The sequence below is a fragment of the Ascaphus truei genome, unplaced genomic scaffold, assembly GCF_040206685.1.
Source record: "Ascaphus truei isolate aAscTru1 unplaced genomic scaffold, aAscTru1.hap1 HAP1_SCAFFOLD_718, whole genome shotgun sequence".
In the NCBI taxonomy this organism is placed as follows: Eukaryota; Metazoa; Chordata; class Amphibia; order Anura; family Ascaphidae; genus Ascaphus; species Ascaphus truei.
Window position 1 is genome coordinate 54,446 of NW_027457052.1, and position 22,783 is coordinate 77,228.

Sequence of the window (22,783 nt, forward strand, 5' to 3'; positions counted from 1 at the left end):
TGAAGCAGGGACTGATTGAGCCACCTGCACTGAAGCAGGGATATCCTGAAAACCTGACCTGTTGGTGGCCCTGGGGTGATGCGGGGGGGGGGGGGAGGGCAGCATTAGAAGTGTGATAACAGGAAAACAGCAGATGCTGGAACGCGGGGGTCTTTGGAAAAAGTTGCAAAATTATTTTATTGACACACAAACTTTTCGGTGCTAACAGTCTTGGGAAAGGTTTCCGTCAGAACCGAAACGGTTGCTGTATTAATAATATTATGTGCATGCCATTACCCAGAATCCCGCGCTGCAGGGGAAACATTGTAGGCTGAGAGATAATGGGGAAAGGCAGCGAAACGTTGGACCTTTGGTGGCACAATAAACTGCACCTTTAGCAAGACCGTGTGCCTGCTTCCATTCCTTTGCTCGAGTACCTCTGAGATGTCTGGACCTCCCTGGACACAGCGCACCGGCAGATAAGTACCCCCCTCCAGCACCTACCAGCGGTCTGCATGTGCTTCTATATGTGACGGTATTCTGAACTGCACAGTTTCCGGGGGGTTGGCCGCCTTCCTCTAGGGGAGGAGCGGTCTCTTCTCTTCAGGTGGGCTGTCTCTTCTCTCTAGGGAGGGCCTGTCTCTTATGTGAGGGGTGGGGTCTGGTTTCAGGTGAACGGACGACAAGGAGAGAGAGCGAGAGACGACAAGAGACATCTCTGGGTCAGGATGTTCCGGGGTTCCAGAAGACGTTGGTCCCAGGTGAGGGGGGCGGGCAGGTAGAGGACATCTGTCACTGTCGGGCGCAGCCTCTCAACCAACTGGCTGTTACTTTGTGTCCACCGCTCTCTTTCTGCCTGTCTCTCTTGGTTTGCCGTGAGTCTGTGGCAGGCTCAGACTCGTGGGAAGCTGTCTCTCCCTCTCTGGGGGGTTAATCCCTTGCGTTTCCCAGAAGGAGCTTGGGTTACTGATGCCGGTAAAGTGACACTCCTTATCTGTCACTCTTTCTGACGCTCTCTTTCTGTCGGATTTATTACCCTCCCTTTTCTTTGTGTCCCTTGGAGTCTGTGTCCCTCCTGTCACTCCGAGCGTCCCTTGTAAATTCCCTGGGCCCCCCAGATTGTGAAACTGGGCCCCATACGGTCCTGTAGGATAGTCTTGTGTCAATGCCCTTTACTGTATCAGCCCCTACCATCTCTGCTGGGAAGCTGTTCCATGCATCCACTACCCTTTCCGCAAAGAAGTACTTCCTCACATTTCCCCTGCGCCTCCCACCCTCCATCTTCAGAGTACGACCTCTTGTTCCAGCTCTTCTCTCTCTCTGTAATGTGCTTCCCCTCCTGTACTTTGCTGAAACCCTTTATGTATGAGACAGTCTCTCTCATACCCCCCTCTCCCCCCTCTCGCCCTCTCCCCGCTCTCCCCCTTCTCCCCCAAGCTATAAATGTATGATGGTGCCTTGTGTATTATCCCCATGCAGAGTCAGGCAAAGCTGCTCTGTGTGTTTATATGGAAGAAGAGTGTCCGGTCAGAAGGACCGATCCATCATCCATCTATCTATCATCTATAGATTATCTATTGATTATCCATCCCATCTATCATCTATGGATTATCTATCATCTATTGATTATCCGTCTATCATCTATAGATGAACTATCTATAATCAATAGATGATCTATTATCTATCGATCATCTATTTTCTATAGATTAGCTATCTATAATCGATAAATTATCTATCTATCATCTATAGATTATCTGTCATCTATCTATTATCTATGTATCATCTATAGAATACATGAAAGTAAGTAGAGAGTCCAGGGCACTTCGGATTTGCCAATAAGAAATGGATTCTCTTAGTGGCACACACAACGTTTCGAGCTTCAGTCAGGTCACTTGATAAAGAACTGATTAAAGCTCGAAACGTTGTGTGTGCCACTAAGAGAATCCATTTCTTTTTTGCAAATCCGAAGTGCCCTGGACCCTCTACTTACTTTCATATACTCTGAGAATACACCAGACAGGTTTGTTCCTGAACCACAGAGCATCGGTTCCTCAAACGCAGGTATACTGCTAACAGTACTGTATAGCATTTAAGGTGTGCAAGACTACAAACTCTGGCCATATTATCTATAGGTTATCCATCTATCTATCATTGTCTATGTATGTGTTCCTGTGTTGGATTTTCCTGTCCGTGTATGTTCATTTCGGACACATTTTGCAGCAGAGCACAAACTTCTGCACATTTCTGGTCATAGGTTAGTGAGCCTCAGAGTTCCTCACCCTGCGGGTGACCTGTCACTTCCACTCCCCATATAGTGACCCCCGAATATTAGAGTGAGGCTGAAGGGTCAGAGGTCACCATTGGTCTCACCTCTTTCTCTCCCAGGGGTTGGAGGTCAATGTGACAGGTCAGGGTCAGCCGTGTCAGTCCTGTGCGGAGCGCTGCCCAGGGTTCCTCGCACACAGATGGAGGTAAGAAACATTATAACATACTAAGAACACGCAGCACACGGCTGGGCACATGCTCGCCCTGTATGCAGGCTGTCTCTCCGCACGTGTCCGTCTCTCCACGTGTGCCTGTCTCTCCGCACGTGTCCGTCTCTCCACGTGTGCCTGTCTCTGCGCACGTGTCCGTCTCTCCACGTGTGCCTGTCTCTCCGCACGTGTCCGTCTCTCCACGTGTGCCTGTCTCTCCGCACGTGTCCGTCTCTCCACGTGTGCCTGTCTCTGCGCACGTGTCCGTCTCTCCACGTGTGCCTGTCTCTGCGCACGTGTCCGTCTCTCCACGTGTCCGTCTCTCCACGTGTCAGTCAATATGTGTCTCAGTATCTACAAAGGAAATAATACGGAGACACAGTATAGGGAGACACAGGTATACGGAGACACAATGTGCGGAGACACAGTATACGGAGATACAGGTATAGGGAGACACAGTATACGGAGACACAGTATACGGAGACACAGGTATACGGAGATACAGGTATAGGGAGACAGTATACGGAGACACAGGTATACGGAGACACAGTATACGGAGACACAGGTATACGGAGACACAGGTATACGGAGACACAGGTATAGGGAGACACAGTATACGGAGACACAGTATACGGAAACACAGGTATACGGAGACACAGGTATACGGAGACACAGGTATACGGAGACACAGTATACGGAAACACAGGTATACGGAGACACAGTATACGGAGACACAGTATACGGAGACACAGGTATACGGAGATACAGTATACGGAGACACAGTATACGGAGACACAGGTATACAGAGACACAGGTATACGGAGACACAGGTATACGGAGACACAGGTATACGGAGACACAGTATACGGAAACACAGGTATACGGAGACACAGTATACGGAGACACAGTATACGGAGACACAGTATACGGAGACACAGGTATACGGAGACACAGGTATACGGAGACACAGGTATACGGAGACACAGGTATACGGAGACACAGGTATACGGAGACACAGGTATACGGAGACACAGTATACGGAGACACAGTATACGGAGACACAGTATACGGAGACACAGTATACGGAGACACAGGTATACGGAGACACAGGTATACGGAGATACAGGTATACGGAGACACAGTATACGGAGACACAGTATACGGAGACACAGTATACGGAGATAGGTTTGAAGTATTTAAGGCGCTTGTGTCTAAAGGTGATTAGAGACACAGTCTGTCTCTAGGTCGCAGTCTGTCTCTAGGTCGCAGTCTGTCTCTAGGTCGCAGTCTGTCTCTAGGTCGCAGTCTGTCTCTAGGTCGCAGTCTGTCTCTAGGTCGCAGTCTGTCTCTAGGTCGCAGTCTGTCTCTAGATCGCAGCCTGTCTCTAGATCGCAGCCTGTCTCTAGATCGCAGCCTGTCCCTAGATCGCAGCCTGTCCCTAGATCGCAGCCTGTCCCTAGATCGCAGCCTGTCCCTAGATCGCAGCCTGTCTCTAGATCGCAGCCTGTCCCTAGATCGCAGCCTGTCCCTAGATCGCAGCCTGTCCCTAGATCGCAGCCTGTCCCTAGATCACAGCCTGTCCCTAGATCACAGCCTGTCCCTAGATCGCAGCCTGTCCCTAGATCGCAGCCTGTCCCTAGATCGCAGCCTGTCCCTAGATCGCAGCCTGTCCCTAGAGCGCAGCCTGTCCCTAGATCGCAGCCTGTCTCTAGATCGCAACCTGTCCCTAGATCGCAGCCTGTCCCTAGATCGCAGCCTGTCCCTAGATCGCAGCCTGTCCCTAGATCGCAGCCTGTCCCTAGATCGCAGCCTGTCCCTAGATCGCAGCCTGTCCCTAGATCGCAGCCTGTCCCTAGATCACAGCCTGTCCCTAGATCGCAGCCTGTCCCTAGATCGCAACCTGTCTCTAGATCGCAGCCTGTCCCTAGATCGCAACCTGTCCCTAGATCTCAGCCTGTCCCTAGATCGCAGCCTGTCCCTAGATCACAGCCTGTCCCTAGATCGCAGCCTGTCCCTAGATCGCAGCCTGTCCCTAGATCGCAGCCTGTCCCTAGATCACAGCCTGTCCCTAGATCGCAGCCTGTCCCTAGATCGCAGCCTGTCCTTAGATCACACCCTGTCCTTAGATCGCAGCCTGTCCCTAGATCACACCCTGTCCCTAGATCACAGCCTGTCCCTAGATCACAGCCTGTCCCTAGATCACAGCCTGTCCCTAGATCGCAGCCTGTCCCTAGATCGCAGCCTGTCCCTAGATCGCAGCCTGTCCCTAGATCGCAGCCTGTCCCTAGATCGCAGCCTGTCCCTAGATCGCAGCCTGTCCCTAGATCACAGCCTGTCCCTAGATCGCAGCCTGTCCCTAGATCACAGCCTGTCCCTAGATCACAGCCTGTCCCTAGATCGCAGCCTGTCCCTAGATCACAGCCTGTCCCTAGATAACAGCCTGTCCCTAGATCACAGCCTGTCCCTAGATCGCAGCCTGTCTCTAGATCGCAGCCTGTCCCTAGATCACAGCCAGTCCCTAGATCGCAGCCTGTCCCTAGATCGCAGCCTGTCCCTAGATCGCAGCCTGTCCCTAGATCGCAGCCTGTCCCTGGAGCGCAGCCTGTCCCTAGAGCGCAGCCTGTCCCTAGAGCGCAGCCTGTCCCTAGAGCGCAGCCTGTCCCTAGATCGCAGCCTGTCCCTAGATCACAGCCTGTCCCTAGATCGCAGCCTGTCCCTAGATCACAGCCTGTCCCTAGATCGCAGCCTGTCCCTAGATCGCAGCCTGTCCCTAGATCACAGCCTGTCCCTAGATCGCAGCCTGTCCTTAGATCACAGCCTGTCCCTAGATCGCAGCCTGTCCCTAGATCGCAGCCTGTCCCTAGATCACAGCCAGTCCCTAGATCACAGCCTGTCCCTAGATCGCAGCCTGTCCTTAGATCACAGCCTGTCCCTAGATCGCAGCCTGTCCCTAGATCGCAGCCTGTCCCTAGAGCACAGCCTGTCCCTAGATCGCAGCCTGTCCCTAGAGCGCAGCCTGTCCCTAGAGCGCAGCCTGTCCCTAGATCGCAGCCTGTCCCTAGATCGCAGCCTGTCCCTAGATCACAGCCTGTCTCTAGATCACAGCCTGTCCCTAGATCACAGCCTGTCCCTAGATCACAGCCTGTCCCTAGATCACAGCCTGTCCCTAGATCACAGCCTGTCCCTAGATCGCAGCCTGTCCCTAGATCACAGCCTGTCCCTAGATCACAGCCTGTCCCTAGATCGCAGCCTGTCCCTAGATCACAGCCTGTCCCTAGATCACAGCCTGTCCCTAGATCACAGCCTGTCCCTAGATCACAGCCTGTCCCTAGATCACAGCCTGTCCCTAGATCACAGCCTGTCCCTAGATCACAGCCTGTCCCTAGATCACAGCCTGTCCCTAGATCACAGCCTGTCCCTAGATCGCAGCCTGTCCCTAGATCACAGCCTGTCCCTAGATCGCAGCCTGTCCCTAGATCGCAGCCTGTCCCTAGATCGCAGCCTGTCCCTAGATCACAGCCTGTCCCTAGATCGCAGCCTGTCCCTAGATCGCAGCCTGTCCCTAGATCGCAGCCTGTCTCTAGATCACACCCTGTCCCTAGATCACAGCCTGTCTCTAGATCGCAGCCTGTCCCTAGATCGCAGCCTGTCCCTAGATCGCAGCCTGTCCCTAGATCACAGCCTGTCCCTAGATCACAGCCTGTCCTTAGATCGCAGCCTGTCCCTAGATCGCAGCCTGTCCCTAGATCGCAGCCTGTCCCTAGATCGCAGCCTGTCCCTAGATCGCAGCCTGTACCTGGAGCGCAGCCTGTCCCTAGAGCGCAGCCTGTCCCTAGAGCGCAGCCTGTCCCTAGAGCGCAGCCTGTCCCTAGATCGCAGCCTGTCCCTAGATCGCAGCCTGTCCCTAGATCGCAGCCTGTCCCTAGATCACAGCCTGTCCCTAGATCGCAGCCTGTCCCTAGATCACAGCCTGTCCCTAGATCGCAGCCTGTCCCTAGATCGCAGCCTGTCCTTGGAGTTTGGCATCACAGCCTGTCCCTAGATCGCAGCCTGTCCCTAGATCACAGCCTGTCCCTAGATCGCAGGCTGTCCCTAGATCACAGCCAGTCCCTAGATCACAGCCTGTCCCTAGATCGCAGCCTGTCCCTAGATCGCAGCCTGTCCCTAGAGCGCAGCCTGTCCCTAGAGCGCAGCCTGTCCCTAGAGCGCAGCCTGTCCCTAGAGCGCAGCCTGTCCCTAGATCGCAGCCTGTCCCTAGATCACAGCCTGTCCCTAGATCACAGCCTGTCCCTAGATCGCAGCCTGTCCCTAGATCACAGCCTGTCCCTAGATCGCAGCCTGTCCCTAGATCGCAGCCAGTCCCTAGATCACAGCCTGTCCCTAGATCACAGCCTGTCCCTAGATCGCAGCCTGTCCTTAGATCGCAGCCTGTCCCTAGATCGCAGCCTGTCCCTAGATCGCAGCCTGTCCCTAGATCGCAGCCTGTCCCTAGAGCGCAGCCTGTCCCTAGAGCGCAGCCTGTCCCTAGAGCGCAGCCTGTCCCTAGATCACACCCTGTCCCTAGATCACAGCCTGTCCCTAGATCACAGCCTGTCCCTAGATCGCAGCCTGTCCCTAGATCACAGCCAGTCCCTAGATCACAGCCTGTCCCTAGATCACAGCCTGTCCCTAGATCGCAGCCTGTCCCTAGATCACAGCCTGTCCCTAGATCGCAGCCTGTCCTTAGATCACACCCTGTCCTTAGATCGCAGCCTGTCCCTAGATCACAGCCTGTCCCTAGATCGCAGCCTGTCCCTAGATCGCAGCCTGTCCCTAGATCGCAGCCTGTCCCTAGATCACAGCCTGTCCCTAGATCACAGCCTGTCCCTAGATCACAGCCTGTCCCTAGATCACACCCTGTCCCTAGATCACAGCCTGTCCCTAGATCGCAGCCTGTCCCTAGATCACAGCCTGTCCCTAGATCACACCCTGTCTCTAGATCGCACCCTGTCCCTAGATCACAGCCTGTCCCTAGATCGCAGCCTGTCCCTAGATCACAGCCTGTCCCTAGATCGCAGCCTGTCCCTAGATCGCAGCCTGTCCCTAGATCGCAGCCTGTCCCTAGATCGCAGCCTGTCTCTAGATCGCAGCCTGTCCCTAGATCACAGCCTGTCCCTAGATCGCAGCCTGTCTCTAGATCACAGCCTGTCCCTAGATCGCAGCCTGTCTCTAGATCGCAGCCTGTCCCTAGATCACAGCCTGTCCCTAGATCACAGCCTGTCCCTAGATCACACCCTGTCTCTAGATCGCAGCCTGTCCCTAGATCGCAGCCTGTCCCTAGATCGCAGCCTGTCCCTAGATCGCAGCTTGTCCCTGGATCGCAGCCTGTCCCTAGATCGCAGCCTGTCCCTAGATCGCAGCCTGTCCCTAGATCGCAGCCTGTCCCTAGATCGCAGCCTGTCTCTAGATCGCAGCCTGTCCCTAGATCGCAGCCTGTCCCTAGATCGCAGCCTGTCCCTAGATCGCAGCCTGTCTCTAGATCGCAGCCTGTCCCTAGATCACAGCCTGTCCCTAGATCACAGCCTGTCCCTAGATCGCAGCCTGTCCCTGGAGCGCAGCCTGTCCCTAGATCACAGCCTGTCCCTAGATCACAGCCTGTCCCTAGATCGCAGCCTGTCCCTAGATCGCAGCCTGTCCCTAGATCGCAGCCTGTCTCTAGATCGCAGCCTGTCCCTAGATCACAGCCTGTCCCTAGATCACAGCCTGTCCCTAGATCACAGCCTGTCCCTAGATCGCACCCTGTCCCTAGATCGCAGCCTGTCCCTAGATCGCAGCCTGTCCCTAGATCGCAGCTTGTCCCTGGATCGCAGCCTGTCCCTAGATCGCAGCCTGTCCCTAGATCGCAGCCTGTCCCTAGATCGCAGCCTGTCCCTAGATCGCAGCCTGTCTCTAGATCGCAGCCTGTCCCTAGATCGGAGCCTGTCCCTAGAGCACAGCCTGTCCCTAGATCGCAGCCTGTCCCTAGATCGGAGCCTGTCCCTAGATCGCAGCCTGTCCCTAGATCGCAGCCTGTCCCTAGATCGCAGCCTGTCTCTAGATCGCAGCCTGTCCCTAGATCGCAGCCTGTCCTGGAGCGCAGCCTGTCCCTAGATCGCAGCCTGTCCCTAGATCTCAGCCTGTCCCTAGATCGCAGCCTGTCCCTAGATCGCAGCCTGTCCCTAGATCGCAGCCTGTCCCTAGATCGCAGCCTGTCCCTAGATCGCAGCCTGTCCCTAGATCGCAGCCTGTCCCTAGATCGCAGCCTGTCCCTAGATCGCAGCCTGTCCCTAGATCGCGGCCTGTCCCTAGATCACAGCCTGTCCTTAGATCACAGCCTGTCCCTAGATCACAGCCTGTCCCTAGATCACAGCCTGTCCCTAGAGCACAGCCTGTCCCTAGATCGCAGCCTGTCCCTAGATCGCAGCCTGTCCCTAGAGCGCAGCCTGTCCCTAGAGCGCAGCCTGTCCCTAGATCGCAGCCTGTCCCTAGAGCGCAGCCTGTCCCTAGATCACAGCCTGTCCCTAGATCACAGCCTGTCCTTAGATCACAGCCTGTCCCTAGATCACAGCCTGTCCCTAGATCGCAGCCTGTCCCTAGATCGCAGCCTGTCCCTAGATCGCAGCCTGTCCCTAGATCGCAGCCTGTCCCTAGATCGCAGCCTGTCCCTAGATCACAGCCTGTCCCTAGATCGCAGCCTGTCCTTAGAGCGCAGCCTGTCCCTAGATCGCAGCCTGTCCCTAGATCGCAGCCTGTCCCTAGAGCGCAGCCTGTCCCTAGATCGCAGCCTGTCCCTAGATCGCAGCCTGTCCTTAGATCGCAGCCTGTCCCTAGATCGCAGCCTGTCCCTAGATCGCAGCCTGTCCCTAGATCGCAGCCTGTCCCTAGATCGCAGCCTGTCCCTAGAGCGCAGCCTGTCCCTAGAGCGCAGCCTGTCCCTAGAGCGCAGCCTGTCCCTAGAGCGCAGCCTGTCCCTAGATCGCAGCCTGTCCCTAGATCACAGCCTGTCCCTAGAGCGCAGCCTGTCCCTAGAGCGCAGCCTGTCCCTAGATCGCAGCCTGTCCCTAGAGCGCAGCCTGTCCCTAGAGCGCAGCCTGTCCCTAGATCGCAGCCTGTCCCTAGAGCGCAGCCTGTCCCTAGATCGCAGCCTGTCCTTAGATCGCAGCCTGTCCCTAGATCGCAGCCTGTCCCTAGATCGCAGCCTGTCCCTAGAGCACAGCCTGTCCCTAGATCGCAGCCTGTCCCTAGATCGCAGCCTGTCCCTAGATCGCAGCCTGTCCCTAGAGCGCAGCCTGTCCCTGGAGCGCAGCCTGTCCCTAGATCGCAGCCTGTCCCTAGATCGCAGCCTGTCCCTAGATCGCAGCCTGTCCCTGGAGCGCAGCCTGTCCCTAGATCGCAGCCTGTCCCTAGATCGCAGCCTGTCCCTAGATCGCACCCTGTCCCTAGATCGCAGCCTGTCCCTGGAGCGCAGCCTGTCCCTGGAGCGCAGCCTGTCCCTGGATCGCAGCCTGTCCTGGAGCGCAGCCTGTCCCTAGATCGCAGCCTGTCCCTAGATCGCAGCCTGTCCCTGGAGCGCAGCCTGTCCCTGGATCACAGCCTGTCCCTAGATCGCAGCCTGTCCCTAGATCGCAGCCTGTCCCTGGAGCGCAGCCTGTCCCTGGAGCGCAGCCTGTACCTGGAGCGCAGCCTGTACCTGGATCACAGCCTGTCCCTAGATCGCAGCCTGTCCCTAGATCGCAGCCTGTCCCTAGATCGCAGCCTGTCCCTGGAGCGCAGCCTGTACCTGGATCACAGCCTGTCCCTAGATCGCAGCCTGTCCCTAGATCGCAGCCTGTCCCTGGAGCGCAGCCTGTCCCTAGATCGCAGCCTGTCCCTGGATCACAGCCTGTCCCTAGATCGCAGCCTGTCCCTGGAGCGCAGCCTGTCCCTGGAGCGCAGCCTGTCCCTAGATCGCAGCCTGTCCCTAGAGCGCAGCCTGTCCCTGGATCGCAGCCTGTCCTGGAGCGCAGCCTGTCCCTAGATCGCACCCTGTCCCTAGATCGCAGCCTGTCCCTGGAGCGCAGCCTGTCCCTGGAGCGCAGCCTGTCCCTAGATCGCAGCCTGTCCCTAGATCGCAGCCTGTCCCTAGATCGCAGCCTGTCCCTAGATCGCAGCCTGTCCCTAGATCGCAGCCTGTCCCTAGATCGCAGCCTGTCCCTAGATCGCAGCCTGTCCCTAGATCGCAGCCTGTCCCTGGAGCGCAGCCTGTCCCTGGAGCGCAGCCTGTCCCTAGAGCGCAGCCTGTCCCTGGATCGCAGCCTGTCCTGGAGCGCAGCCTGTCCCTAGATCGCACCCTGTCCCTAGATCGCAGCCTGTCCCTGGAGCGCAGCCTGTCCCTGGAGCGCAGCCTGTCCCTAGATCGCACCCTGTCCCTAGATCGCAGCCTGTCCCTGGAGCGCAGCCTGTCCCTGGAGCGCAGCCTGTCCCTGGAGCGCAGCCTGTCCCTGGAGCGCAGCCTGTCCCTGGAGCGCAGCCTGTCCCTGGAGCGCAGCCTGTCCCTAGATCGCAGCCTGTCCCTGGATCGCAGCCTGTCCCTAGATCGCAGCCTGTCCCTAGATCGCAGCCTGTCCCTAGAGCGCAGCCTGTCCCTGGAGCGCAGCCTGTCCCTAGATCGCAGCCTGTCCCTAGATCGCAGCCTGTCCCTGGAGCGCAGCCTGTCCCTGGAGCGCAGCCTGTCCCTGGAGCGCAGCCTGTCCCTGGAGCGCAGCCTGTCCCTAGATCGCAGCCTGTCCCTAGATCGCAGCCTGTCCCTGGAGCGCAGCCTGTCCCTAGATCGCAGCCTGTCCCTAGAGCGCAGCCTGTCCCTGGAGCGCAGCCTGTCCCTAGATCGCACCCTGTCCCTAGATCGCAGCCTGTCCCTAGAGCGCAGCCTGTCCCTGGAGCGCAGCCTGTCCCTAGATCGCAGCCTGTCCCTAGATCGCAGCCTGTCCCTAGAGCGCAGCCTGTCCCTAGATCGCAGCCTGTCCCTAGATCACAGCCTGTCCCTAGAGCGCAGCCTGTCCCTGGAGCGCAGCCTGTCCCTAGATCGCAGCCTGTCCCTAGATCGCAGCCTGTCCCTAGATCACAGCCTGTCCCTAGATCGCAGCCTGTCCCTAGATCGCAGCCTGTCCCTAGATCACAGCCTGTCCCTAGATCGCAGCCTGTCCCTAGATCGCAGCCTGTCCCTAGATCGCAGCCTGTCCCTGGAGCGCAGCCTGTCCCTAGATCGCAGCCTGTCCCTAGATCACAGCCTGTCCCTAGATCACAGCCTGTCCCTAGATCGCAGCCTGTCCCTAGATCGCAGCCTGTCCCTAGATCGCAGCCTGTCTCTAGATTGCAGCCTGTCTCTAGATCGCAGCCTGTCCCTAGATCGCAGCCTGTCTCTAGATCACAGCCTGTCCCTGGAGCGCAGCCTGTCCCTGGAGCGCAGCCTGTCCCTGGAGCGCAGCCTGTCCCTGGAGCGCAGCCTGTCCCTGGAGCGCAGCCTGTCCCTGGAGCGCAGCCTGTCCCTGGAGCGCAGCCTGTCCCTGGAGTTGGGCATCACACCTCTTTCTCACCTTGCACTTCTGCCCCCAGGAAAAGCTGCCAGCACTGCCAGTGCCCGTGGGAGGATCACGGAAGTGCAGTTACCCCCCAGGAGTTGGAGCGTTCCCTGTGGCGCCTGGTGTCGGGGTGTCAGCGACACTCTGCGTCTGACAGTGATTCAGACAGCGCCATGGAGACGTACACGTGGGTGCCCACTGGACTAACCCCTGAGCAGGTACCCCCCTCCGTACCCACCTGTAATGCAGTGCCCAGTATCCTGCCAGCTCTGGGGTTGTCGGTGCCCTATTATTCACTGAGTAGCTGTGCCCCTCAGGTGCTGCCCTGTGTCAGGCTGTGTTTTTGCCCCTCAGGTGCTGCCCTGTCCCCTCTGGCCGTGCTCTTATCTGCCCTGTGTCTGGCTGTGTTTTTGCCCCTCAGGTGCTGCCCTGTGTCTGGCTGTGTTTTTGCCCCTCAGGTGCTGCCCTGTCCCCTCTGGCCGTGCTCTTATCTGCCCTGTGTCTGGCTGTGTTTTTGCCCCTCAGGTGCTGCCCTGTCCCCTCTGGCCGTGCTCTTATCTGCCCTGTGTCTGGCTGTGTTTTTGCCCCTCAGGTGCTGCCCTGTGTCTGGCTGTGTTTTTGCCCCTCAGGTGCTGCCCTGTGTCTGGCTGTGTTTTTGCCCCTCAGGTGCTGCCCTGTCCCCTCTGGCCGTGCTCTTATCTGCCCTGTGTCTGGCTGTGTTTTTGCCCCTCAGGTGCTGCCCTGTCCCCTCTGGCCGTGCTCTTATCTGCCCTGTGTCAGGCTGTGTTTTTGCCCCTCAGGTGCTGCCCTGTCCCCTCTGGCCGTGCTCTTATCTGCCCTGTGTCTGGCTGTGTTTTTGCCCCTCAGGTGCTGCCCTGTTCCCTCTGGCCGTGCTCTTATCTGCCCTGTGTCTGGCTGTGTTTTTGCCCCTCAGGTGCTGCCCTGTTCCCTCTGGCCGTGCTCTTATCTGCCCTGTGTCTGGCTGTGTTTTTGCCCCTCAGGTGCTGCCCTGTCCCCTCTGGCCGTGCTCTTATCTGCCCTGTGTCTGGCTGTGTTTTTGCCCCTCAGGTGCTGCCCTGTTCCCTCTGGCCGTGCTCTTATCTGCCCTGTGTCTGGCTGTGTTTTTGCCCCTCAGGTGCTGCCCTGTTCCCTCTGGCCGTGCTCTTATCTGCCCTGTGTCTGGCTGTGTTTTTGCCCCTCTAGGTCACCCAGTACTTCAGCTGCCTCCCGCAAGACAAAGTCCCGAATATTCAGAGCGCGGGGGAGAGGTACCGAGTACGGCAGCTTCTCCGCCAACTGCCCCCACATGACAGCGAGGTGAGGGGCTTGAAGAAAGGTCAAACCCAGATCGGTGCTCAGGCCAGTACTTCGGTTCTTTCTGACTTGGTTCTGTCCTCTGGCCAAGTACTTCTGTTCTTTATGGCCTGGTTCTGTCCTCAGGCCCGGTATTTCTGTTCTTTATGGCCTGGTTCTGTCCTCTGGCCAAGTACTTCTGTTCTTTATGGCCTGGTTCTGTCCTCAGGCCCGGTATTTCTGTTCTTTATGGCCTGGTTCTGTCCTCAGGCCCGGTATTTCTGTTCTTTATGGCCTGGTTCTGTCCTCAGGCCCGGTATTTCTGTCCTTTATGGCCTGGTTCTGTCCTCAGGCCCGGTATTTCTGTTCTTTATGGCCTGGTTCTGTCCTCAGGCCCGGTATTTCTGTCCTTTATGGCCTGGTTCTGTCCTCAGGCCCAGTACTTCTGTTCTTTATGGCCTGGTTCTGTCCTCTGGTCAAGTACTTCTGTTCTTTCTGGCTTGGTTCTGTCCTCAGGCCCGGTATTTCTGTTCTTTATGGCCTGGTTCTGTCCTCAGGCCCGGTATTTCTGTCCTTTATGGCCTGGTTCTGTCCTCAGGCCCAGTACTTCTGTTCTTTATGGCCTGGTTCTGTCCTCTGGTCAAGTACTTCTGTTCTTTCTGGCTTGGTTCTGTCCTCTGGCCAAGTACTTCTGTTCTTTATGGCCTGGTTCTGTCCTCAGGCCCAGTATTCCTGTTCTGTATAGCCTAGTTCTGTCCTCATGCCTAGTACTGTTCTTGGTACTGTTAGGCCCAATACCTCTCTTGCTTCTGTCCTCAGGCCCAGTACCTGTCTTGGTTCTGCCCTCAGGCCCAGCAGTACCTCTCTTGGTCCTGTCCTCAGGCCCAGCACCTCTCTTTGTTCTGTCCTCAGGCCCAGTAACTCCCTTGGTTCTGCCCTCAAGCCCAGCAGTACCTCTCTTGGTTCTGCCCTCAAGCCCAGCAGTACCTCTCTTGGTTCTGCCCTCAAGCCCAGCAGTACCTCTCTTGGTTCTGCCCTCAAGCCCAGCAGTACCTCTCTTGGTTCTGCCCTCAAGCCCAGCAGTACCTCTCTTGGTTCTGTCCTCAGGCCCAGCACCTCTCTTGGTTCTGTCCTCAGGCCCAGCACCTCTCTTGGTTCTGTCCTCAGGCCCAGCACCTCTCTTGGTTCTGTCCTCAGGCCCAGCAGTACCTCTCTGGGTGTTCCCCTCTCCTATCTTTGTTCTCTTTCTGCCTCAGTTCCACTCTGGATGGTTCTGTGGCAGACCCAGTGCTGCGGTTTGTCCTGTGCCAGACCCGGTACCGCTGTTAGTAGTAAGCCGGTCCTGTCCCAGGCCCGGTACTGCTGCTCTTTGCAGGAAGAGGAAGAGGAGGAGGAGGAGCTGCTGAGAGACTTCAGCCAGAAGAGGAGACTCGAGAACTTAGGCCGTGGGTCTGTGCGTCCAATCTCCAGAACCATGAGCGGGACCGTGTGTCAGAAGGTGAGTGGACCTTATATGTGTCTGCTGTTCTCTCTATATACATGTATATATCTATGTATGTGAGACGGATCCGAGGTATGAGGTCACTATCCCTGTGTGGGACAATGTTATTGCCTGCGCCTCTGTCATCATATCATAAGCGCAGATCAAAATGTGACGGTGCCGACAGTATGCAGTACCACTGCTTTTTATTAACAAACCATTAAAAAAAATATATATATGCCTTAATACCCAAGGCCGCGCTTATATTCCTAGCGTCGCGTCAAAACAATTTGATTTAATCCGTTGCGTGCGCCTATAGTGTGCGCTACCGCGACTGCGCAACACAGCGACCACAGTCAATGGAAATTGATTTTTTTCGACGACCGCCGTGTGACGTCAGCGGCACGTGAGTGGCTCAGCCAATGAGGGCGAACCACTCCCGGCCACGCCCCTGACACCCCCCCCCCCCCGATCGCCGTCTCTTGTCTCCTACACTATAAGCTGAAATCGCTATTACAACGGCGACGGATGATGTCACGCCGTCGCTGTAGCCGAGACTATAGCCTATATCTAATTTGGGTCTGTTTGCTGTGATTCCTAATGTATCAATGAATTAAAATGAAAACAACAAACGAGGGGAAGAGAGAGGGACGGTAACCCGGGGGGGGGGGGTGTCCCAGCTTGTGTAATATACCCCTAATTCTGCACTTTATATGATGGATATATACAGCGCTGCTAGAAATGGGGGTGCAGTTACACACGCACAGTCCAGATCCACAAAAACGTGCTAAGCTTTAGAGCCATCTTTACTCCCATTCAAAGGAATGGTGGTTAATAGTAGCCAGTATTCGTGGCTAGTAATCGTGGTGAGTACGTCTCTCCCTCCCAGGACTGGGTGACATGGTGGTGAGTACGTCTGTCCCTCCCAGGACTGGGTGACATGGGGGTGAGTACGTCTCTCCCTCCCAGGACTGGGTGACATGGTGGTGAGTAAGTCTGTCCCTCCCAGGACTGGGTGACATGGTGGTGAGTACGTCTGTCCCTCCCAGGACTGGGTGACATGGTGGTGAGTACGTCTGTCCCTCCCAGGACTGGGTGACATGGTGGTGAGTAAGTCTGTCCCTCCCAGGACTGGGTGACATGGTGGTGAGTACGTCTGTCCCTCCAGGACTGGGTGACATGGGGGTGAGTAAGTCTGTCCCTCCCAGGACTGGGTGACATGGTGGTGAGTAAGTCTGTCCCTCCCAGGACTGGGTGACATGGGGGTGAGTAAGTCTGTCCCTCCCAGGACTGGGAGACATGGTGGTGAGTAAGTCTGTCCCTCCCAGGACTGGGTGACATGGTGGTGAGTACGTCTCTCCCTCCCAGGACTGGGAGACATGGTGGTGAGTAAGTCTCTCCCTCCCAGGACTGGGTGACATGGTGGTAACTCTGACCCTCCCAGGACTGGGTGACATGGTGGTGTGTAAATCTGTCCCTCCCAGGACTGGGTGACATGGTGGTGAGTAAGTCTGTCCCTCCCAGGACTGGGTGACATGGTGGTGAGTAAGTCTGTCCCTCCCAGGACTGGGTGACATGGTGGTGAGTAAGTCTGTCCCTCCCAGGACTGGGTGACGTGGTGGTGAGTAAGTCTGTCCCTCCCAGGACTGGGTGACATGGTGGTGAGTAAGTCTGTCCCTCCCAGGACTGGGTGACATGGTGGTGAGTAAGTCTGTCCCTCCCAGGACTGGGTGACATGGTGGTGAGTAAGTCTCTCCCTCCCGGGACTGGGTGACATGGTGGTGAGTACGTCTGTCCCTCCCAGGACTGGGTGACATGGTGGTGAGTACGTCTGTCCCTCCCAGGACTGGGTGACATGGTGGTGAGTAAGTCTGTCCCTCCCAGGACTGGGTGACATGGTGGTGAGTAAGTCTGTCCCTCCCAGGACTGGGTGACATGGTGGTGAGTAAGTCTCTCCCTCCCGGGACTGGGTGACATGGTGGTGAGTAAGTCTGTCTCTCCCAGGACTGGGTGACATGGTGGTGAGTAAGTCTGTCCCTCCCAGGACTGGGTGACATGGTGGTGAGTAAGTCTGTCCCTCCCAGGACTGGGTGACATGGTGGTGAGTACGTCTGTCCCTCCCAGGACTGGGTGACATGGTGGTGAGTAAGTCTGTCCCTCCCAGCACTGGGTGACATGGTGGTGAGTACGTCTCTCCCTCCCAGGACTGGGTGACATGGTGGTGAGTACGTCTGTCCCTCCCAGGACTGGGTGACATGGTGGTGAGTACGTCTGTCCCTCCCAGGACTGGGTGACATGGTGGTGAGTACGTCTGTCCCTCCCAGGACTGGGTGACATGGGGGTGAGTAAGTCTGTCCCTCCCAGGACTGGGTGACATGGTAGTGAGTAAGTCTGTCCCTCCCAGGACTGGGTGACATGGTGGTGAGTAAGTCTGTCCCTCCCAGGACTGGGTGACATGGTGGTGAGTAAGTCTGTCCCTCCCAGGACTGGGTGACATGGTGGTGAGTAAGTCTGTTCCTCCCGGGACTGGGTGACATGGTGAGTAAGTCTGTCCCTCCCGGGACTGGGTGACATGGTGGTGAGTAAGTCTGTCCCTCCCAGGACTGGGTGACATGGTGGTGAGTACGTCTGTCCCTCCAGGACTGGGTGACATGGTGGTGAGTAAGTCTCTCCCTCTCAGGACTGGGTGACATGGTGGTGAGTAAGTCTGTCCCTCCCAGGACTGGGTGACATGGTGGTGAGTACGTCTGTCCCTCCCAGGACTGGGTGACATGGTGGTGAGTAAGTCTGTCCCTCCCAGCACTGGGTGACATGGTGGTGAGTACGTCTCTCCCTCCCGGGACTGGGTGACATGGTGGTGAGTAAGTCTGTCCCTCCCAGGACTGGGTGACATGGTGGTGAGTAAGTCTGTCCCTCCCAGGACTGGGTGACATGGTGGTGAGTACGTCTCTCCCTCCCGGGACTGGGTGACATGGTGGTGAGTAAGTCTGTCCCTCCCAGGACTGGGTGACATGGTGGTGAGTAAGTCTGTCCCTTCCAGGACTGGGTGACATGGGGGTGAGTAAGTCTGTCCCTCCCAGGACTGGGTGACATGGTGGTGAGTAAGTCTGTCCCTCCCAGGACTGGGAGACATGGTGGTGAGTAAGTCTGTCCCTCCCAGGACTGGGTGACATGGTGGTGAGTAAGTCTGTCCCTCCCAGGACTGGGTGACATGGTGGTGAGTAAGTCTGTCCCTCCCAGGACTGGGTGACATGGTGGTGAGTAAGTCTGTCCCTCCCAGGACTGGGTGACATGGGGGTGAGTAAGTCTGTCCCTCCCAGGACTGGGTGACATGGGGGTGAGTAAGTCTCTCCCTCCCAGGACTGGGTGACATGGTGGTGAGTAAGTCTGTCCCTCCCAGGACTGGGTGACATGGTGGTGAGTAAGTCTGTCCCTCCCAGGACTGGGTGACATGGTGGTGAGTACGTCTGTCCCTCCAGGACTGGGTGACATGGTGGTGAGTACGTCTGTCCCTCCCAGGACTGGGTGACATGGTGATGAGTAAGTCTCTCCCTCCCAGGACTGGGTGACATGGTGGTGAGTAAGTCTGTCCCTCCCAGGACTGGGTGACATGGTGATGAGTAAGTCTGTCCCTCCTAGGACTGGGTGACATGGTGGTGAGTAAGTCTGTCCCTCCCAGGACTGGGTGACATGGGGGTGAGTAAGTCTCTCCCTCCCAGGAGTGGGTGACATGGGGGTGAGTACGTCTCTCCCTCCCAGGACTGGGTGACATGGGGGTGAGTAAGTCTCTCCCTCCCAGGAGTGGGTGACATGGGGGTGAGTAAGTCTGTCCCTCCCAGCACTGGGTGACATGGTGGTGAGTAAGTCTGTCCCTCCCAGGACTGGGTGACATGGTGGTGAGTAAGTCTGTCCCTCCCAGCACTGGGTGACATGGTGGTGAGTAAGTCTGTCCCTCCCAGCACTGGGAGACATGGTGGTGAGTAAGTCTGTCCCTCCCAGCACTGGGTGACATGGTGGTGAGTAAGTCTGTCCCTCCCAGGACTGGGTGACATGGGGGTGAGTACGTCTGTCCCTCCCAGGACTGGGTGACATGGTGGTGAGTAAGTCTGTCCCTCCCGGGACTGGGTGACATGGAGGTGAGTAAGTCTGACCCTCCCAGGACTGGGTGACATGGGGGTGAGTAAGTCTGTCCCTCCCAGGACTGGGTGACATGGTGGTGAGTAAGTCTGTCCCTCCCAGGACTGGGTGACATGGTGGTGAGTACGTCTGTCCCTCCCAGGACTGGGTGACATGGTGGTGAGTAAGTCTGTCCCTCCCAGCACTGGGTGACATGGTGGTGAGTAAGTCTCTCCCTCCCAGGACTGGGTGATATGGTGGTAACTCTGTCCCTCCCAGGACTGGGTGACATGGTGGTGAGTAAGTCTGACCCTCCCAGGACTGGGTGACATGGTGGTGAGTAAGTCTCTCCCTCCCAGGACTGGGTGACATGGGGGTGAGTACGTCTCTCCCTCCCAGGACTGGGTGACATGGTGGTGAGTAAGTCTGTCCCTCCCAGCACTGGGTGACATGGTGGTGAGTAAGTCTGTCCCTCCCAGGACTGGGTGACATGGTGGTGAGTAAGTCTGTCCCTCCCAGGAGTGGGTGACATGGTGGTGAGTAAGTCTGTCCCTCCCAGCACTGGGTGACATGGTGGTGAGTAAGTCTGTCCCTCCCAGGAGTGGGTGACATGGTGGTGAGTAAGTCTGACCCTCCCAGGACTGGGTGACATGGTGGTGAGTAAGTATGTCCCTCCCAGGACTGGGTGACATGGTGGTGAGTAAGTCTGTCCCTCCCAGGACTGGGTGACATGGTGGTGAGTACGTCTGTCCCTCCCAGGACTGGGTGACATGGTGGTGAGTAAGTCTGTCCCTCCCAGAACTGGGTGACATGGTGGTGAGTAAGTCTGTCCCTCCCAGGACTGGGAGACATGGTGGTGAGTAAGTCTGTCCCTCCAAGGACTGGGTGACATGGTGGTGAGTACGTCTGTCCCTCCAGGACTGGGTGACATGGTGGTGAGTACGTCTGTCCCTCCCAGGACTGGGTGACATGGTGATGAGTAAGTCTCTCCCTCCCAGGACTGGGTGACATGGTGGTGAGTAAGTCTGTCCCTCCCAGGACTGGGTGACATGGTGATGAGTAAGTCTGTCCCTCCTAGGACTGGGTGACATGGTGGTGAGTAAGTCTGTCCCTCCCAGGACTGGGTGACATGGGGGTGAGTAAGTCTCTCCCTCCCAGGAGTGGGTGACATGGGGGTGAGTACGTCTCTCCCTCCCAGGACTGGGTGACATGGGGGTGAGTAAGTCTCTCCCTCCCAGGAGTGGGTGACATGGGGGTGAGTAAGTCTGTCCCTCCCAGCACTGGGTGACATGGTGGTGAGTAAGTCTGTCCCTCCCAGGACTGGGTGACATGGTGGTGAGTAAGTCTGTCCCTCCCAGCACTGGGTGACATGGTGGTGAGTAAGTCTGTCCCTCCCAGCACTGGGAGACATGGTGGTGAGTAAGTCTGTCCCTCCCAGCACTGGGTGACATGGTGGTGAGTAAGTCTGTCCCTCCCAGGACTGGGTGACATGGGGGTGAGTACGTCTGTCCCTCCCAGGACTGGGTGACATGGGGGTGAGTAAGTCTGTCCCTCCCAGGACTGGGTGACATGGTGGTGAGTAAGTCTGTCCCTCCCGGGACTGGGTGACATGGAGGTGAGTAAGTCTGACCCTCCCAGGACTGGGTGACATGGGGGTGAGTAAGTCTGTCCCTCCCAGGACTGGGTGACATGGTGGTGAGTAAGTCTGTCCCTCCCAGGACTGGGTGACATGGTGGTGAGTACGTCTGTCCCTCCCAGGACTGGGTGACATGGTGGTGAGTAAGTCTGTCCCTCCCAGCACTGGGTGACATGGTGGTGAGTAAGTCTCTCCCTCCCAGGACTGGGTGACATGGTGGTAACTCTGTCCCTCCCAGGACTGGGTGACATGGTGGTGAGTAAGTCTGACCCTCCCAGGACTGGGTGACATGGTGGTGAGTAAGTCTCTCCCTCCCAGGACTGGGTGACATGGGGGTGAGTACGTCTCTCCCTCCCAGGACTGGGTGACATGGTGGTGAGTAAGTCTGTCCCTCCCAGCACTGGGTGACATGGTGGTGAGTAAGTCTGTCCCTCCCAGGACTGGGTGACATGGTGGTGAGTAAGTCTGTCCCTCCCAGGAGTGGGTGACATGGTGGTGAGTAAGTCTGTCCCTCCCAGCACTGGGTGACATGGTGGTGAGTAAGTCTGTCCCTCCCAGGAGTGGGTGACATGGTGGTGAGTAAGTCTGACCCTCCCAGGACTGGGTGACATGGTGGTGAGTAAGTATGTCCCTCCCAGGACTGGGTGACATGGTGGTGAGTAAGTCTGTCCCTCCCAGGACTGGGTGACATGGTGGTGAGTACGTCTGTCCCTCCCAGGACTGGGTGACATGGTGGTGAGTAAGTCTGTCCCTCCCAGAACTGGGTGACATGGTGGTGAGTAAGTCTGTCCCTCCCAGGACTGGGAGACATGGTGGTGAGTAAGTCTGTCCCTCCAAGGACTGGGTGACATGGTGGTGAGTAAGTCTCTCCCTCCCAGGACTGGGTGACATGGGGGTGAGTACGTCTCTCCCTCCCAGGACTGGGTGACATGGTGGTGAGTAAGTCTGTCCCTCCCAGGACTGGGTGACGTGGTGAGTAAGTCTGTCCCTCCCAGGACTGGGTGACATGGTGGTGAGTACGTCTGTCCCTCCCAGGACTGGGTGACATGGTGGTGAGTACGTCTGTCCCTCCCAGGACTGGGTGACATGGTGGTGAGTAAGTCTCTCCCTCTCAGGACTGGGTGACATGGTGGTGAGTACGTCTGTCCCTCCCAGGACTGGGTGACATGGTGGTGAGTAAGTCTGTCCCTCCCAGGACTGGGTGACATGGTGGTGAGTAAGTCTGTCCCTCCCAGGACTGGGTGACATGGTGGTGAGTACGTCTCTCCCTCCCGGGACTGGGTGACATGGTGGTGAGTACGTCTGTCCCTCCCAGGACTGGATGACATGGTGGTGAGTACGTCTCTCCCTCCCAGGACTGGGTGACATGGTGGTGAGTAAGTCTCTCCCTCCCAGGACTGGGTGACATGGTGGTGAGTAAGTCTGTCCCTCCCAGGACTGGGTGACATGGGGGTGAGTAAATCTGTCCCTCCCAGGACTGGGTGACATGGTGGTGAGTACGTCTGTCCCTCCCAGGACTGGGTGACATGGTGGTGAGTACGTCTGTCCCTCCCAGGACTGGGTGACATGGTGGTGAGTAAGTCTGTCCCTCCTAGGACTGGGTGACATGGTGGTGAGTACGTCTGTCCCTCCCAGGACTGGGTGACATGGTGGTGAGTACGTCTGTCCCTCCCAGGACTGGGTGACATGGTGGTGAGTAAGTCTGTCCCTCCCAGGACTGGGTGACATGGGGGTGAGTAAGTCTGTCCCTCCCAGGACTGGGTGACATGGTGGTGAGTAAGTCTGTCCCTCCCAGGACTGGGTGACATGGTGGTGAGTACGTCTCTCCCTCCCGGGACTTGGTGACATGGTGGTGAGTACGTCTCTCCCTCCCAGGACTGGGTGACATGGTGGTGAGTAAGTCTGTCCCTCCCAGCACTGGGAGATATGGTGGTGAGTAAGTCTGTCCCTCCTAGGACTGGGTGACATGGTGGTGAGTACGTCTGTCCCTCCCAGGATTGGGTGACATGGTGGTGAGTACGTCTGTCCCTCCCAGGACTGGGTGACATGGTGGTGAGTAAGTCTGTCCCTCCCAGGACTGGGTGACATGGTGGTGAGTAAGTCTCTCCCTCCCAGGACTGGGTGACATGGTGGTGAGTACGTCTGTCCCTCCCAGGACTGGGTGACATGGTGGTGAGTACGTCTGTCCCTCCCAGGACTGGGTGACATGGTGGTGAGTACGTCTGTCCCT

The 22,783-nt window shown here is 57.2% G+C and overlaps 1 protein-coding gene across 3 annotated transcripts in view; it reads left to right on the forward strand.

The window, feature by feature from the left end:
- The first annotated feature begins 502 nt into the window (after positions 1–502).
- The window catches only part of PRICKLE3 (prickle planar cell polarity protein 3), a 30,095-nt gene continuing 7,814 nt past the window's right edge, over positions 503–22,783 (forward strand). Inside the window, exons 1-5 of one of the 3 annotated variants that reach the window (XM_075584702.1) lie at positions 527–740; positions 2,365–2,450; positions 12,063–12,246; positions 13,232–13,345; positions 14,673–14,819. In XM_075584702.1, the coding sequence (XP_075440817.1) occupies positions 708–740; positions 2,365–2,450; positions 12,063–12,246; positions 13,232–13,345; positions 14,673–14,819 (564 nt within the window). In that variant the 5' untranslated portion in view covers positions 527–707. Of the gene's footprint in view, positions 741–2,364; positions 2,451–12,062; positions 12,247–13,231; positions 13,346–14,672; positions 14,820–22,783 lie in introns of all 3 variants that reach the window. The other 2 variants (XM_075584703.1, XM_075584704.1) reach the window with 2 other exon arrangements.